The 15,829-nt window shown below is 41.6% G+C and overlaps 1 protein-coding gene across 1 annotated transcript in view; it reads left to right on the top strand.

Annotated features, from left to right (window-relative positions):
• Window positions 1-9,179, top strand: part of SORCS3 (sortilin related VPS10 domain containing receptor 3) — a 587,544-nt gene extending 578,365 nt beyond the window's left edge. The window contains exons 25-27 of the mRNA XM_041738191.1: window positions 904-1,009; window positions 6,243-6,403; window positions 7,352-9,179. Of these exons, the coding sequence (XP_041594125.1) occupies window positions 904-1,009; window positions 6,243-6,403; window positions 7,352-7,416 (332 nt within the window). The 3' untranslated portion in view covers window positions 7,417-9,179. The remainder of the gene's footprint in view (window positions 1-903; window positions 1,010-6,242; window positions 6,404-7,351) is intronic.
• The last annotated feature ends 6,650 nt before the right edge of the window (window positions 9,180-15,829 follow it).

Here is a 15,829-nt window from a genome sequence, read left to right as displayed (position 1 = left end):
CACAAATGCCTGAAAATAGCTCTGTGGGCAGGGCTCATGTGTGTAGTGATGGTGACGAAAGATTAATCACATTTTTCTTGGGGCTTCCTGTTGAGGTGGCAAGAAGACTTAATTAGAGGTAGCTTTGCTATTGAATCCCTGGATGACCTTTGGGAAAAGCTACAATTTCTTTGGGCTTTGACTTAATTGTTCTTTCTTTGTTTGTTTGTTTTCATCTGCAACAGTCTGGATTATAGCAGGTCATCCTCAGGGTCTCTTAAATTCTACGATTCTCTGATTCCATTAATCTTGTTTGGGAGGCCAAATGAGATAACTTTAAAATTCTTTTTGATTTTCAATAGGTAAATCTAAATTGATGCAGGGATCAGCTCTAGTGATTGATTTATAAAAAGAATTAAGTGTATGTCTCATTGGGCTCTCTCTCCAAGAGAGCCTATTTGCTAAATATCTCATATTAATATAAGACTTTTCAGATGTGGAGGTTCTAAATGTGCCCACCCAGCAGTGTTTTAGCAGAACAATGTAAAGGAACAAAATGAAACATTGCATCAATATTTAATGCAAAGGGGCCACCCATAATTATGTCGACAGGCACTCAGCCTGTCTAAGAGAAAGAGCATTCAAAAGTCCTTGTACTCCCTTCAGCTAGATGCCCATTGCTCAATTTACACCAAGAATCCTAAGTTTCCCCAGGCAGAGCTGAGAGGTTTACTTGTCCTCAGAAGCTGTGATTGAGAATACTATTTTCATATTAAAACCAAACTTCCTATGCCCAGATAGCATACAGTGCAGGGCAGTTGGAGACTAAATGTAAGAATGTAACCTCAGCTGGCCTCCTTTCTCCAATGGGAAATCCTTCCATCTAGTAGCTTCCAAGTAAGCCATCTGCTTTTTCCTCCTTAGCTCCATTGGTGGACTCCAGTGCTGGGCACAGCAGCTCGGCCATGCTTATGCTCTTGTCAGTGGTATTTGTCGGCCTGGCTGTGTTTTTGATCTACAAGTTTAAAAGGTATGGCTACTCTCACTCAATTTTGATATTGGGGCTAGATTCTTCCTATAGCCAACATTCCTAAACTCATTCCAAATATGTGAAATTAATTATCTTCGAAGCTCTGTTTGGCATTGGGGGAAAGCAGGAATGGTTGAAGGTCAAGGAATAAATGGGTTTAAGAATCTGAACTCTATCCAATTTATACATATATTGAGTTAGGAAAATAAAAGATAACCTATGAAATCAATTTATATTCTTCAAGAGAAGTGGAAAGAGTTTTCAAACCTCACCTAAATTTCTAAAGTAAGGTTTTGGATTTTTAGGAGCTTTTCTAAAAATTTTTTAGAAATTTAGCTGATTTTCTACAGCCTAACGCCCGTTCAGGGTGGTTACTTAACCATCTACTTAGATGAAATGCAGCGGAAATCTGGAGCCACATGGACACATACAAATACACATTTTCTTATCTTGTATTATAGCTGCCTGGTCTCTCTGTGTAAATTTGCATGCCAAAAATATTCAACCTTTATCTCTGTCCTTCTTTCGCCTGTTTCTAAAGGGCAATTGATCAGGAAAACCAAACTTCACATGTATTCAGAAATTATATTTGAAGGCCACAGGAGGAGTGACATCACAGGATACTTATTAAAACATGAAATTGAAATCAATAATTCTGTACCTTTATTTATATAATTTAGAACTTCTACCAAATGGTGGTCCTGGTTCAGAGTATGAGCTCTGTAATCAGACAGACCCAATTTTAACTTCACATCTGTAGCTTTGGGCAACTGAATCTGCCTCCCTAAGCTTTAGTCTCTTTGTCTGTAAAATAGAGAAAACAAGTTACTAGGCTTGCTATAGAAGGTAAATATAATACTATCTATGCCTGGTATATACTAAATAATTGACAATGCCAAGCTACTACAGGTAACAGAGAACATGACTTCCAAAGGTATCTTCTGTGTCATAACATGGCATATGGTAGGCTCTCAAAAAATCATATCAGTGGCATGGAGATGTGCTTCATAAAAAAACTGGTTAAAGTAAAAATGTCATTAATTGTTCTGAAAGCAAAACTTGGTCCTGGGAGTCATCCTAGACACTGAAGGTAATGCTTTTAGATTTTGATAACCATCAGATGTAAAGGTACCTTCCTCCACCCTCTCTCCCAGACCTCCTTAGCTACCCTGTGGTGCATAACTCAGGCTTCAAGTTTTCCTCGATATACATCTCAGCATTACCAAACTAGCAGGAAGCCTTCAACACTCTCCATATCAGGACAGAGTGAACTTTACCTTCCTACTCAATCACTAGACCAGTGTGTGAGTCCCTATTATCTTGGATCAAGACATGTGAACCTACCTGCCTATGTTGCCTTTGAAGATGGAAACAAACCTTCATATCACAAGTAGAGAACAAAGATTCTATAATAGAAACAGTCTAGTCAAGGCAACACTCACTCATGGATATACCTCAGTTACATGCAGAGTACACTTTTATTCATCCAAGGATTTGATTGTGGGGAAGCCCAGTGGTCGCTGGAGCTTCAAGATCAACTAAACCAAATTTGTCACCTTCTGGCTTCTAGAATCTCGTGGTTGCTGAGGACAATAGCCAGTAGAAGTCCTGCAGAAAGGTATTTGTGTCAGGCATTTCCAAACTAAGGCAAGACATCCTGTGACTTAGGAGGTTTTCTGTTGTCTTACCAATGCTGCTAAACATTCTAGACAGTCAATATATTAATGTAGGCATCTCGAAATGTGTACATTGGAATTCTTGAATCTCTGCCATGTAATAATGACATCTCTGAATTCTTCTACCTCTGTAATCTCCAGTATCAGCCAATTCTTTCTCTGTCCCTGACAGTGAATAGTGTAGTTAAGGCCAGAAGGAACATATACCACTCAAACTGGATGCACAGTGGAGTCCACCAAGTATAACCAGTCATCAATTACCTTTTCTGGAAGTTTTCTTCCAGGGCTAGAGCCCTTTGGTTGAGGTTCTATTGGATCTTCTTTTATTTCTTTGGTCTTCTTCTTCTCCACATTACCTGGACCTCTATAGTGATGGCGCTGTGTAGGGTGCCTGGCCTGCTGACCAGTAAAGGTCAGGTTCTTCTTATATGTGCTTCCCAGACCCTCCTTTGTTTCTTGAATTGCTGTCCCATAGAACTTTCTGTGATAGTGACAGTGTACCGTAATCTGTCCTGCCCAATACAATAACCACTTGTATGTCTGAGGACCTGAATTTTAAATTTTATTTAACTTTAATTAATTTAAATATAAATCTCTGCACCTGGCTAGCAAACATTCAGTACATCCAGAGAAAGGGCAGTTCTGTTTCTGTTTCCAGATCACTGGCCAGGCTGTTTTCAGACCTAATACTTTTCTCTGTGTTATCATTAGCATTAACTCATTACACCACTTATCTATTCAACAAACATTTACTGAGTGCCCCCATGTGCCAGGCACTGAGAAAAATCTCAGTGCCCCCAGTGCCCATTTAGCAGGGGAAGGAGAAGAGACTTACCATGAGCTCCAAGCTTCCTTTAAATAAATATCACCGTTTCTCACATTTGATATTATTCTTGGATAGCTAATTTCTGAAAAATCTGCCCAACAAGACTTTCTCTCTATACTGTAGATCTGGGAATTTTTTCTGGTTATCCAAGAAAACTTTTGAGATTTTATATATTTTTCTGGCCTTTTTTTTTTAGCATGTCTTTCATCATGGTCTGAAACATACTTGCTTCAGAGAAATATAGAGAGACCTAAATTGCCTCCTATAGGCTCCTAACACTTAGAGCTGGAGCAAATAAAAATGGAGGTTTTTATAGGTAACTTGGTTGATCCATCTTTCTTCTCTTAATCAAACTGATATGAATGTGTAGGCCAAGAGATCTCCCTAAATCTATTTGCCACCTTTCTTACCTGCAGAAATTGGGCTTAATCTAATATTCTCATTAGTTCTTCAAGTACATATGTTAAATGAAAAGTAATTCAACAGGTTTTTAAAACGTAAACATTATGACATAAAATTGTTTCCCTCCCACCCAACTATGAAAAATATTCAAAAAATCTGCCTGTTCTTTAGAGATTAAAGATTATCTTTAAATAATAAAGAGAACAGTCTTTATAAGGGCAGATTTATCCAAATCCTCACAAGTATCACCAGGAAAGCAGGAAGAGGGAGGCAGTGAACTCTGACTACTTCTGAAGTACACAAACTTGTGTGATCAGGAATAGTTTGACTGCCTCCAGCACCTAATAAATATTACAGCTGATCCCAACGTTCATGAGTAATATGTACTTTTATGATTAGAAGAAATCTAAGTCGTTAGGCTGCATTTCTATTTAGATAAGAGGAAAGTAAGGGCCAGCATGAATTTTTAATTATACATATTTAGAGAGCCTGAGATTTGCTGCCTCACATAGAATCTATTCATTTAAGGTCCTTGTAAATTATATTAAGCTGGTTTAGACCAGTAGGAGTCACAAGGACACCTCTCTTAATGTATGAAAAGTGACCAGTAAAGGAACAAAAACTGAATGTAAAGGAGTGGTAGAAACCACTCATGTTTCATACCTATTTTTGGATCCTTCCAAATGAATTAGCTACAAGCTAATTAGCTACAAGCAAACCTTATTAAATGGCCCCACACTCTCCTAATTGGGGTTGGAGTGGGGAAAAGGAAGGTTGAAGCTTGAAGACACCACTGCCTTGTACTAGGGCAACAGAGTGATTCTCCTTTGGAAAATTACAGTATGTTCTGGATTGGGATGGGTATCGGATGTTTTAAGTTTTAATAATATCATTGCCCTTGATGAGCTTCAGGAAATATTTGGACTTCAATCCAATTTCCCCACCATTTAATGGGTAAGAGAGGTTTCTTTTAGAGATAATATTCCAAGGTAAAAATGTGGTCTTTCTGTTTGAGGATCTACTATATGAAATAGAAAGAGCACAAGTTTTGAGGTCATCTGTTCATTCATTCAACAAATACTTACTGAATATCAACCACATGCCAAGCACTGGGCTAAGTTGCACCTATAGCAGAGAAGACAGAGAACATGAACCCAGCACATATAGGGCTTTTAGTGTAATGGGAAACAAAGTCAGCAGACTTACCTTTTATATAGCCCTAAACCCAGCACCCTATTCATTTCTTTCATAAACATTGTCCCATAATTCTATATTTATCACAGGAGAGGTAGGGTGGGCAGGAGAGGCCTCTCAGAGCTATGCTCTGAAGGAAAAAAAAGGACACCATCCTGAGAAGACTAGAAGGAGGAGGGGGGCTGAGTTTGATGTCCTAGATTATTGCAACTCAAAGTTTGGGGATTAGACCATCAGCCTCAGCATCACCCAGGAGCTTGGCAGAAATGCACCATTTCACCCCATCCATCCAGGCCTATTGAGTCACAAATGCATGTTAGCAAGAACCTGGGTGAGAAAGAAGCACATTAAAGTCTGAGAAGCACTGGGTTAGAGGGATTCACAGGATGCTACAGACCTGGGACCCAGTAGGTCAGGGGATACAGAAAGGCGTCAGAAGATGAATCCTCCTAGAAAATTTCAGTCTCAACCGCCCACTCCTCCAACCTCAAGTCTTTCTGCCTTGTTTCCAAAGCTACAACCTTTGTGTCTTTGAAGGAGATTATTTAGCTTCTCTTAAACCTTGCCTTTCTCCTCTCCACAATCCTACAAGGAAGCTATTGTTATTCCCATCAAGCAGATGAGGAAACTGAGTACCCAAGTATTTCAGATCTTTGGCCCATGGACAGTGTTCCAAAAATAGTAGCAATGGCTAGAGGCCTTTTCTTTCTTGGCTCTTCATAAGGGAAACCAATGTGAATTGATTAAATTGATGCAATCTTAGAAAAAGATGTCTTTTCACAGTGGTATGATCTGATGAGTCTCAAAGTCCAGCTCCTTGAAAAACTTAACAATGGAGAAGTATTTTGAGGGTTCTAGTGCCTACCTGCTCAATGGCATCAGCCTTATGTTTACACCTGCTTGGTTTACCCCAGAAGAAGGTGTATTCCTCTGGGAATTCTGTGGTTTACATCTCCCCTCGGTGTCTGGTCTCTGGCCTTGTGTTGCTTGGCCTCATGGCTACAGTGTCTAGGTGACCAGCCCCTTTCCCTGACATTGGCCTATACTATAAATAGCTTCTTCCTCCCCTGAAGGCCCAGAATCTCCCAATGGCCCAAGGTTGGAGTATCCTGTGATCATAATCTGATTTTTGTAGGAAAATCCCTTGGATTAACATCTATGCCCAAGTCCAACACGACAAGGAGCAGGAGATGATTGGGTCAGTAAGCCAAAGTGAGAACGCCCCCAAAATCACACTCAGTGACTTCACCGAGCCCGAGGAACTGCTGGACAAAGAGCTGGACACCCGGGTCATAGGTATGTGTGCTGGTACCTCCAAGCCCCCGTGTCCTCTGTCCTCCACACATAAGGGCAGTCAGCCCACGGGGCCTGTCCTTCAGCAAGTACCAGACTGGAGGTGATGGGGTGGGAAACAGCTGACTACAGAGGCACAATCATGTTTTATTTTATTTTATTTTTTTATTTTTATTATTTATGATAGTCACAGAGAGAGAGAGAGAGAGAGGCAGAGACACAGGCGGAGGGAGAAGCAGGCCCCATGCACTGGAAGCCTGATGTGGGATTTGATCCCGGGTCTCCAGGATCGTGCCCTGGGCCAAAGGCAGGCGCCAAAACGCTGCGCCACCCAGGGATCCCCACAATCATGTTTTAAAATTTGTCTGCTACCTCTGGCTACATGAAAGTGGAGGGCTTTATTTTTTTATTTATTTATTTTTTTTTCCCTTAGAAGTAGACCAAGATTAAAAGTGCTGGAGTCAGATTAGGGGAGGGATGAGGCCAACTATCCATTACCGTTGGGATTTTTTTTTTCTATGAAGCAAAAGCAGTAAATGTCCTAATGAATAACCAGATGCATACAGGCTCTGGCAAATTCCTCATCTGTCAAATGGGAATAATAGTACCTATCTTCTAAAATTGTGGTGATACCGAAATGATAGTACGGCATTAACATAGCACCTGTCACACCACAAGTGTTCACTGCACGTTGCCTCTTACTGTCGTTATCAGTAGTGTGTGAGATGGCAAGGCATCGCTCCTCCCTTGTGTGCTGGTGTGGGAGCTGGTGCACTTTAAACACAGGTGACCTAAGTCAACAAGCTGCTAGGATAGACCATCCAGGTGTCCCGTTTATAATAAATGCATATTAAACACCTGTTCGAGTTAGCTTGATATTTAGCAGTAAATAAAACAGACGAAGATCCTTGCCCTTGTGAAACTGATCCTCTTTGCTTCTCTCCTCCGCAGGAGGCATTGCCACCATTGCAAACAGCGAAAGCACAAAGGAGATCCCCAACTGCACTAGCGTTTAATACCAACAAGCCACGTGGTCAACCATCTTTCTGACTTTATTTTTGATGATTACTATGACTATTATTATGGGAAAACGAAAATATCTTTTTTACCTTTTGTTTACCAAGGGTCCCTCCATAAATAGCAGGCAGATGCTTAGCTTTGGGAGGCAAAGGCATTCTTAGCTGATTAAAATGAGACAAAAGGAATAAATGGCTGTATTTGTGCTAAGGGCAAAGGATGCATCTTCCCATGGCTTTCTTGCTTTGTTCTGCCACTGACCATGTGAAGACTCTCTTTTTCCTTGTGGTCTATCTCCCCTCCCCCCCTTTTTTTTATTGTTTAAGTTTGGTTGGCTTTTCATTAACCTCCCACGTCCCCACCCACCCACCCATCATCACTAACACCCTCCCCCCAGCACACACACCTAAAACACAGACCATTTCCCAGCTAGATCTGCAGGAGGTGGGTTGGTGGGGAGTGAAAGTTGCTGCAGAAAGTGTGCACACCTCTACGAAAGATGCCCTGCCTCGTGCATGTCAATAGCGAGGCTACAGGTGGCTTACTGTATATAATTACAATGTAAATAGCTTTTTATTTCCTAAGAAATAATTTAATGTTTAGTAAAAAAGAAAACAGAAAAAAGAAAGATGCGTGTGTTGGCTTATGCACTCACCCTCAGAGCTGACCAACCCCCAGGCCTGCGAGACGTGTTGGGTTCTGGATGCTCTCCAGTTGTCTGTCACACATAACTCTTGCATCTCTGTATCCATGCCATAGCTGGTTTCTACTTATGTATATAAAGGGGGGCGGGGGGAGGGCTTCTTTGGGACAATTAGTAAAGGAAGGATTAGAGTGACATCCTAGAACAAGGGGTCTTTTTGTGCCATCAGTGACATAGAAGAAGTTGCAAGAGGAAGCCCACCAGAGACTTCAAACTGAGACACAGGTAGGGAAACAAGGCTTCCCCTCCAAGAGGAAAGCATTGAGGATATTTATCAGCCTGAGAAGATGCTTTTCTGTAAAGAAGGTTGGCCATAGGTCTAAAAGTGACAGCAATTTCTGCTTTCTGGTTGGGTGCCATGGGAATGTATAATCCTTCTGGAGAATTCATGGGCTACTTTGAGCTCCAAAAAGTCCCCTGGGCACCTGGCGAGGCCTAGTGAGTGCATCTGGGCACAGGATGATCAGTGAGGTTGGGAGGGACGTGGCATTGGTGGCATCATGAGTCCATGTAAGCCCTGCAGGCCAAATAGGGGGCTAGCCTTTAACGATATTAGTCAAAGATGATTTTAGCAATGCTGTGCTATTTGCTTGTCAGATGTACACAACTTCCTTACAGTCAAATGTCTGCCTTCACTTCCCTTAAGCTAGTTCTTGCCCCTGAGGCGTGTGGCTTTCCAAGCCAGCTTTCTCGTTTCCAGCACCCCAGCCCCTCCACACATTCGCATACTCCACTTCTGTTCCGTAGGGTCACTTCAAGCCATGCCGTCAGCATTGTTTTCTTTTCAGGCTCAGCCTGAGTCCACTTGTTTTAAAAAATGATATACTGTATATATATATGGGAGGAAAGGCCGGATTTTGTACCTGTTAATTTTTGTGAGAGATCCTTTGCGTTCTTCTCTGTGAGATGCTGAGAGAATGCGACCTAGAGAAATCCGACCGTCTACAGCATAGATCGGGATGAGGAGTGTTTCTAAAGATCCTGCTTTTTTGTTCCAAGGGTTAAATGGGGCAGACAATTGCAATACTTGTACTAAATACTGGAATACAAATGCATGAGTCATGTCTATATATACAGTATATGTACATATACTGTTCTTGATTTTATTGTTCCATTTGAATATTTCTACTGTAAAAAAAAAAAGACAGTGGTTTTGAAATTGTTGAAAATAAATGTATTTTTGTACATCAAAGCTACATACCTGGCTGAGATTTTTCTCTTTGGGCTGTTTTCTTCACCTAGTGCTATTAGTCAACTATCACTGCAGTAATGCTACATGGCCAAGAACAAAACAAAACAAATATCTTATGACCCCGATATGTATGTTTTACTGGTGAATCTCCAGGTTGGTTGTGGTTTGGATGATTGCCATCAAAACTGACCAGGCTCTCCTGAATCAGTCAGGATTTTGGCTTCAGTTGGGGTCCAGGTTTCCTCCATGAGTTGTCATCGTCTGGGACCAGCAGCCACCCAGAGCATGGTTTTTCATGGCTGATTACAGAATTCCAAGTGAGACCAGCACAATACTCCATGCCTGTGAGGCTGTGGGTCACTGTGCTTACCATCACCTACCTTCTGTTGACTAAAGGACACCACGTGGCCACACCCAGCATCTGTAGGCCAGGAAATAGACTCTGCCTCCTCTGGCATGAGGCACCACCAAGATACCTGACAACAGTGTGGATATAGAATTCCAGTCTGGGGGAGGGCATGACGAACTGAGAACAAGAGTAACGATAGTTCAGTCTACTCTACTTATTCATTTGCTGTGGTCCTGTAGGGAGCTTTCATCAGATGGCTCATTTTCAAATTTCCCAACCCAATATTTGTGGTCAAGATTTTTGAGCAGAAGGCTTGGTCACCACAAGGCCTTCAAGTGGCATCAGATCCCAGAGTGGTAGATAGACCATGCAGGCCTTGAAGACTTTAGCAGAGGAAATGAAGAGGAAAGGGAACCGAGAAGACATATATTCTTTTTTTCACTATTATTATTTTAACCTTTTTAATGCTGTTTGATGCATCAAACCAGCAACAGATCTTTTCTTGCCCACTGCTGAATAAGGAATTTGGAAGAATGAGTGAGTGGCCCTTCTACACACTAGATAATAAGGGAACATGAACTAAGTACTTAGAATAAGGGCTGTAAGTTACATGTTTTAATCTTCTTAGTATTCAAACTATGTCATAAATTACCACGGATCCCAGAAACCCAAGAAACCAGAAAGCTTTGTTCGATAATTTGCTCCTACATTGTGGATGCCGGCTGAGCATTCCAGAATCATATTTTCTGAACTCAAATGATTAAGATGTAGGATGAGACAAAAGTAATTTTCTTTTGATTTGTGAATGCATTTAAAAATTATGTATTATCCTTGGTGTAACGTTCCTAGGTTATACTCACCTTTAAAAAAATTATACTACATAAGTAACTTCTTCAAATATTGAGGATATCATTTATGGTACCTCTAAAGGAAATAGGATTTTTTGGTCTAACTAGTGGTTCACAACATAAAGTGCCTACACATCTTGGAGGGGTTTATAATGAGCTTTCCCAATAATGTAACATGTCTAATATTCGTATCCCATGTCAGAAGTGATTTTTCTAAATGCCATAGTTTTTGCTTTCTGATGGGATCTGAGTTCTTCCCATGTTTGTTTATGTCAGGGCTGATAAAAATCACTCCACTGGATGAAAAAGGACGAAAATGAAATACAGTGGTAAAAGAGCATCAGTCAGCTGGTTCATTTGGGCTAAGCCATTGGCTAGGAATAGAACCTGTAGGTCCACCACCAGCCCAGGTCTGCCAGATTTCTCATAGCACACAGGCAAAGGCAGATGGCAGAGGGTGTGATTGGCTTTGTAGTCATTTCTCTGTGGGTTTTCTCACAGTAATTGTCTTCTCTCAGGAGATGCTAAACCAGATAAGCACACCTGTGGAAGTACTCAGGGTGGAGCCCAGCTATCAGCACCTTAAGCAGAGCTTCTGAGGATTCTCCTGTTGAAGTTTGAGAATAACTGTTCTGCGTGCCACTAAAACAGCTCAGAGAGAGTTACTGGGGAAAAGTCACCTCCCCCGGCTCCTGTTACCATGATACGAGGCACCTTAATTTGCAGAAGTGAGAACCACTTCCAAATTGGCTCATTTCCTCCTGGGCAACAGCTGCAGCTCTGAGAGAGTCACCCGATTGAGTTATCTGGAACAAAAGCACACTGTGAGTCAAGGTGGTGATGGATTGTGCCTCGGAAAGAATATATTAAGCCACGAATTAGGAGATCTCTGACTTTCGGCAAGTCACTCTGGATCATGATTTCTATTTGCAAAAAGAAAACACTTTATGGCCTGCCTCACTGGCTACCTTTGATTTACAGGGGTGTGGAGAGCACATTCCAAAACTGGTAGATGGCTAGTAGAAGCAAACTTAGGAGAACTCTATTCTTCTGTGGACGGGTAAACTAGAGGCAGAGAGCAAAGTGACTTCCTTAAGGTTATACGCAAATTAGTGGGGAGCCAAAGACAGAACCCATATCTTCTTTATATGGGAGCACTGTCTTTCCACCACATACCCTCCTGACAGAGGCAAAACTGAACAGTACATCACTGAACGTCGGCACAAAGCCTGATGGTCATGCCAGGATGGCCCTTGTATTTCTCGTGTCCAGAACAGTTTAGAATGTAACTTCCCAAGTGTGTTCATCTTCCAGTGGCTCACAGCCCTCCACATGTCATTGCTCTGCTGACCCACTTGTTTAGCAGCCCATGGCCTGACGCCCTCGCTTTACTCGCTGTACTGAAATAAGGCTGCCCAACAGATTGCCAGGCCCCAGCTTCACATGCTATGCTGCTTGACTTTTAAAGCAGTTGGCCTTGTTCAGGGAGAAGAAGGCCAGAGAGCAAACATAAGCAACGGGGATGCCTCATCCTGACACACATACTAGATCCTGCCAAATTCTCTCGTCAACTCCAACTATACTGCCAAAGGGGACCAGATGTAGCCCAACAATTACCTCCTGAGTACTACTGCATCTTGATGCCCCTTAAACTTGGTTTAATTATCATTAACATTACAGTAGCAGAGTGCCCTTTAAAATGCTTTTTGCTTCCGGGTGCTCAGGCCATATATCATGGTGAGATATAGGTTCATTCAGAGTGGAATCAATGGGACATTGTATTCAAAAACGGGAGGAGAACCTCAGATAGCGTTCAATTTATTCATAGACTACAAGTCTCAATAAAACTCCATTACTTTTTCATTGTCTGAGGCCCAGAGAGGTATAATGACATAATCAGGGCCAATTTCCCCATCTATAAATGGACAATAATGACATCTATCTATCTCACAGGGTTGGAACGCAGATCAAATGAGACAAAATAACTAGGGCTTGAAAATAACGAATTGAACCTGAGAGGTCGGAGTTCTTTTGTGCTGGATCTCTTTTCTCTGTTCTCCTTGGCCTCAAATTGTAAAAATTATATGGCCAGTCTCTCACCTACTCTTACCTATAGCTGTACTTTTAGGGGAAGAATCAGAATTACCTGGGGATACATACCATCCTCCTCAACTCCCCCTCAGAAGGAAGAGAGTTTTAGTTAAACTCAGCTATTTACACCTTAATCCCAAAAGTCACAGCTCCTTTTATTGCTTTAAAATATATTTATATTTATAGCTTTAAAATATATATTTATATATTTATATATTAAAGTATTGGCAGACTTTATATATTTATATATATTTATATATATAAAATATATAACTGATCCAATTCTCCTTGTTAAGACAGGGACCATGGGAGTAAACCCCAAATGAAAAACATCATGCACCAGGGGCACTTTCTGCTGACTGTTGTTGTCAAAAAGCTTCTCCTGCAGAGCAGAACCAGAATAAGGCCCCAAACATAAGCTGGTTTAAAACAGAGGACCCAGACTTCAGAGCCCACCGAGGAGCTGCCCGCCAATATCGACCAATCAGAACGAGGTCATTTTTTTTCTTCCCCTTATTAACATATTGGACCAAAGTGGAAACATGGGCAGGGACTTTCTCTGTATTAGCCAGGCTGCCAGCGTTCTTGGGGAGGTTAGCCTAAGGACTTTCTGCTTTAGCCCTGTGTCTTTTTAGAGGGGAACTGTCGCTCCAACTTTCTTGTAACTTTGACGTTGGAGTTTGGCCTTGTTGCTAACACGCCCAAGAACCTGACTCTGATAACACTTGGACCATGGAGAAGGGGCAAGAAATAGGTACTTTTAATCAGGGCTGCCCAAAATGCCTCATAAAATTAAAGGCTAGAGGCTCGTTTATGGTTTCTTTGGCTACAAAATTTATAACCTGCTTCTTGCTTATTGTCCTTTTTCTTAAAAAGCTTTTGTGAAGATGTGTGCAGTTCTAGGTTACAGAGTCCTCCCAAAGCTTCTCTGAGGGTCACTGACTTGAGTTCCTTCCGTGTCACCCATTGAAAAATAATCAGATGAAACAATTATTTGTAAAAATATGCATTTTATATATCCGAAGGTACCAAGGACATGTTTCTTGCCTTCAACTCTGATCACAACTCAAGGAGAGCTCTTTCAGAGGGGGAGCACAAGATGCAGATTCTTTTCGAAATGTCAACCAAAGACAGAGGAAAATAGATCATGACAGGCATACATGCCATCTGTCATTACAGCTCAGTATCTGGGGAACAGCACTGTTTGCAGCTATTAGAAATGAACCAGATAAAGTGAGGCCTTCAGTGATTTGCTCCTCAGAAGGTATGTGGTCTGCTTCCTGAAAATCAGAGACTTCTTGAGCTGAAATATCTATGCCTAAAGTGTCCCATGAGCTGAAGGCTGTTAGGCTCCAAGGATTTCTCCCCACTAAGATCCTACTTCTCCCTAGAGCATCTCCCAGAAGCCTCTTCTTATGTTGCAGGCTTTTGTTGCTTATTCTCTCTTGCAGAGGGCTATTGCTGTCAGTACTCCAGGAACTGGCTGTAATTAAGAGTATGTCCAAACATGGTAGATGGAAAGAGAAAGGAGGCCACACAGAAGCAACAGAGAACAGAATTGTCGTTCTTGTCACTAATCTATCTTCCTTCGTTTCTGGGTAGAATCACCTGGGAAGCACTTAATTGTCTCTATAAACACACACCTGGTCCTCGGAGCACCAGAATAGTTTTCATGTGCTGACCTTCCAAAATCTCATGGTTCAATTAGAGAATTGCTGGGCTTCTTCCATTGGCAGCTGGGATATTTTGTGGGAGGGGCATTGAGGGAGGAAGAGGAGAGAAATGAGTCCAGAGAAATAAAGTTAATCTTTGTCAATTACGAAGCTTTACTTTGACACATTCTCATTTCAACCTGTCAATTTCAGATTCTCTGTGAGGGGAAAATGCAGATGCTCCCCAGATTTCTAATCTATTTATAATGGTAACAAGACAACTCTAGGCAGTGTGTGCTCATCATGAGCTAATCATCCTCTGCTATGCCTTGTGCCTCCTAATTAGTGGCATGTTGGTTGCCTACTGATCAAGTTGGAGCCTCATCCAGGCAGTAGGGAGGGAAGGTAGGGGGAAAAAGAATTCTGAGCCCAGTGGAGCTCAGATCTTGGCAGACTTTCTAACAACAGGTGGGCTTCACACCTTGCCTTGCAATGCATCCCTTTTAAAGAGGCTGCCACCACTACCATGGGTGCTAACAGGAACATGGCAGGCTTCCAAACGTATGTCTAAGAGCTCCCTGTATCGAGATTCTGTCCTTCCAAAACCTCTTGGCTTAATGATATAGACCCAGCAAGTGATATCAAGTAGAGGAAAAATAAATAATTAAATGTGTATCTGTAGATGATAACGGGCAAGATCCCTTTTGTTCATTCATTTAAACAGTATTTATTGAGCTCTATAGTTAATATATTGTCTCTTAGGATTTCTGTAAGGGGTATGGGGGGGCATAAGCTAAATGGATATTAAGGAGGGCGCTTACTGTGATGAGCACTGGGTGTTATCTGTAAGTGATGGAGCTCTGAATTCTACACCTAAAACCAATATTACACTGTATGTTAAAGTAACTAGAATTTTAATAAAAACTTTGAAAGGAAAAGTTTTTATTGAGAACTTGCTTTCCCACAGACTCTGCCCTGGATACTGAGAATAATGATCGAAACACACTTAATATAAGGTGATCATATCATTTTTAATTCAAACTGGGACACGGTTGGGGGTGAAAGAAAGACTATTCGTAATTACTCTGGGAAACCAAGCATGGATTCAGGACTGTCTCATGCAAACCAGGATGTATGGTCACCATAACTTAAAATTCAGCGGGGACATGAAGTCAGAGGTGTGCTAATGTTCCATTCACCCTAGTTTTTTTTTTTTTCCACTTTCAGTCCATGACTCAGGAATAGAAACCCAGTTCTCTGAGCTCAAAAGCTGTTTATGGAGATCCCCTATCAGCTTTACAGTCTTGGGACGGTAAACCCCTCTATAGTCAGAAGTCAGTGAGCAAAGCTTTAGATAGTTTTTAAAAAGATATCTAAGGGGAACCTGGGTGGCTCAGTCAGGCAGATTACTGTTTGTTTTGGCTCAGGTCATGGTCTCAAGGTGCTGGGATCCAGCCCCATATTGGGTCCTATGCTCAAGTCTGGTTGGGATTCTTTCTTCCTCTCCCTCTGCCCCTTCCCCCACTCATGCACACACTCTTTCTCTCTAATATATAAAATAAAAATACTTATTAGAT

This window comes from Vulpes lagopus, chromosome 2 (assembly GCF_018345385.1).
Source record: "Vulpes lagopus strain Blue_001 chromosome 2, ASM1834538v1, whole genome shotgun sequence".
NCBI classification, from domain to species: domain Eukaryota; kingdom Metazoa; phylum Chordata; class Mammalia; order Carnivora; family Canidae; genus Vulpes; species Vulpes lagopus.
The sequence above is the reverse complement of the archived record's forward strand: the minus strand, read 5'-3'. Positions and strand labels throughout refer to the sequence as shown.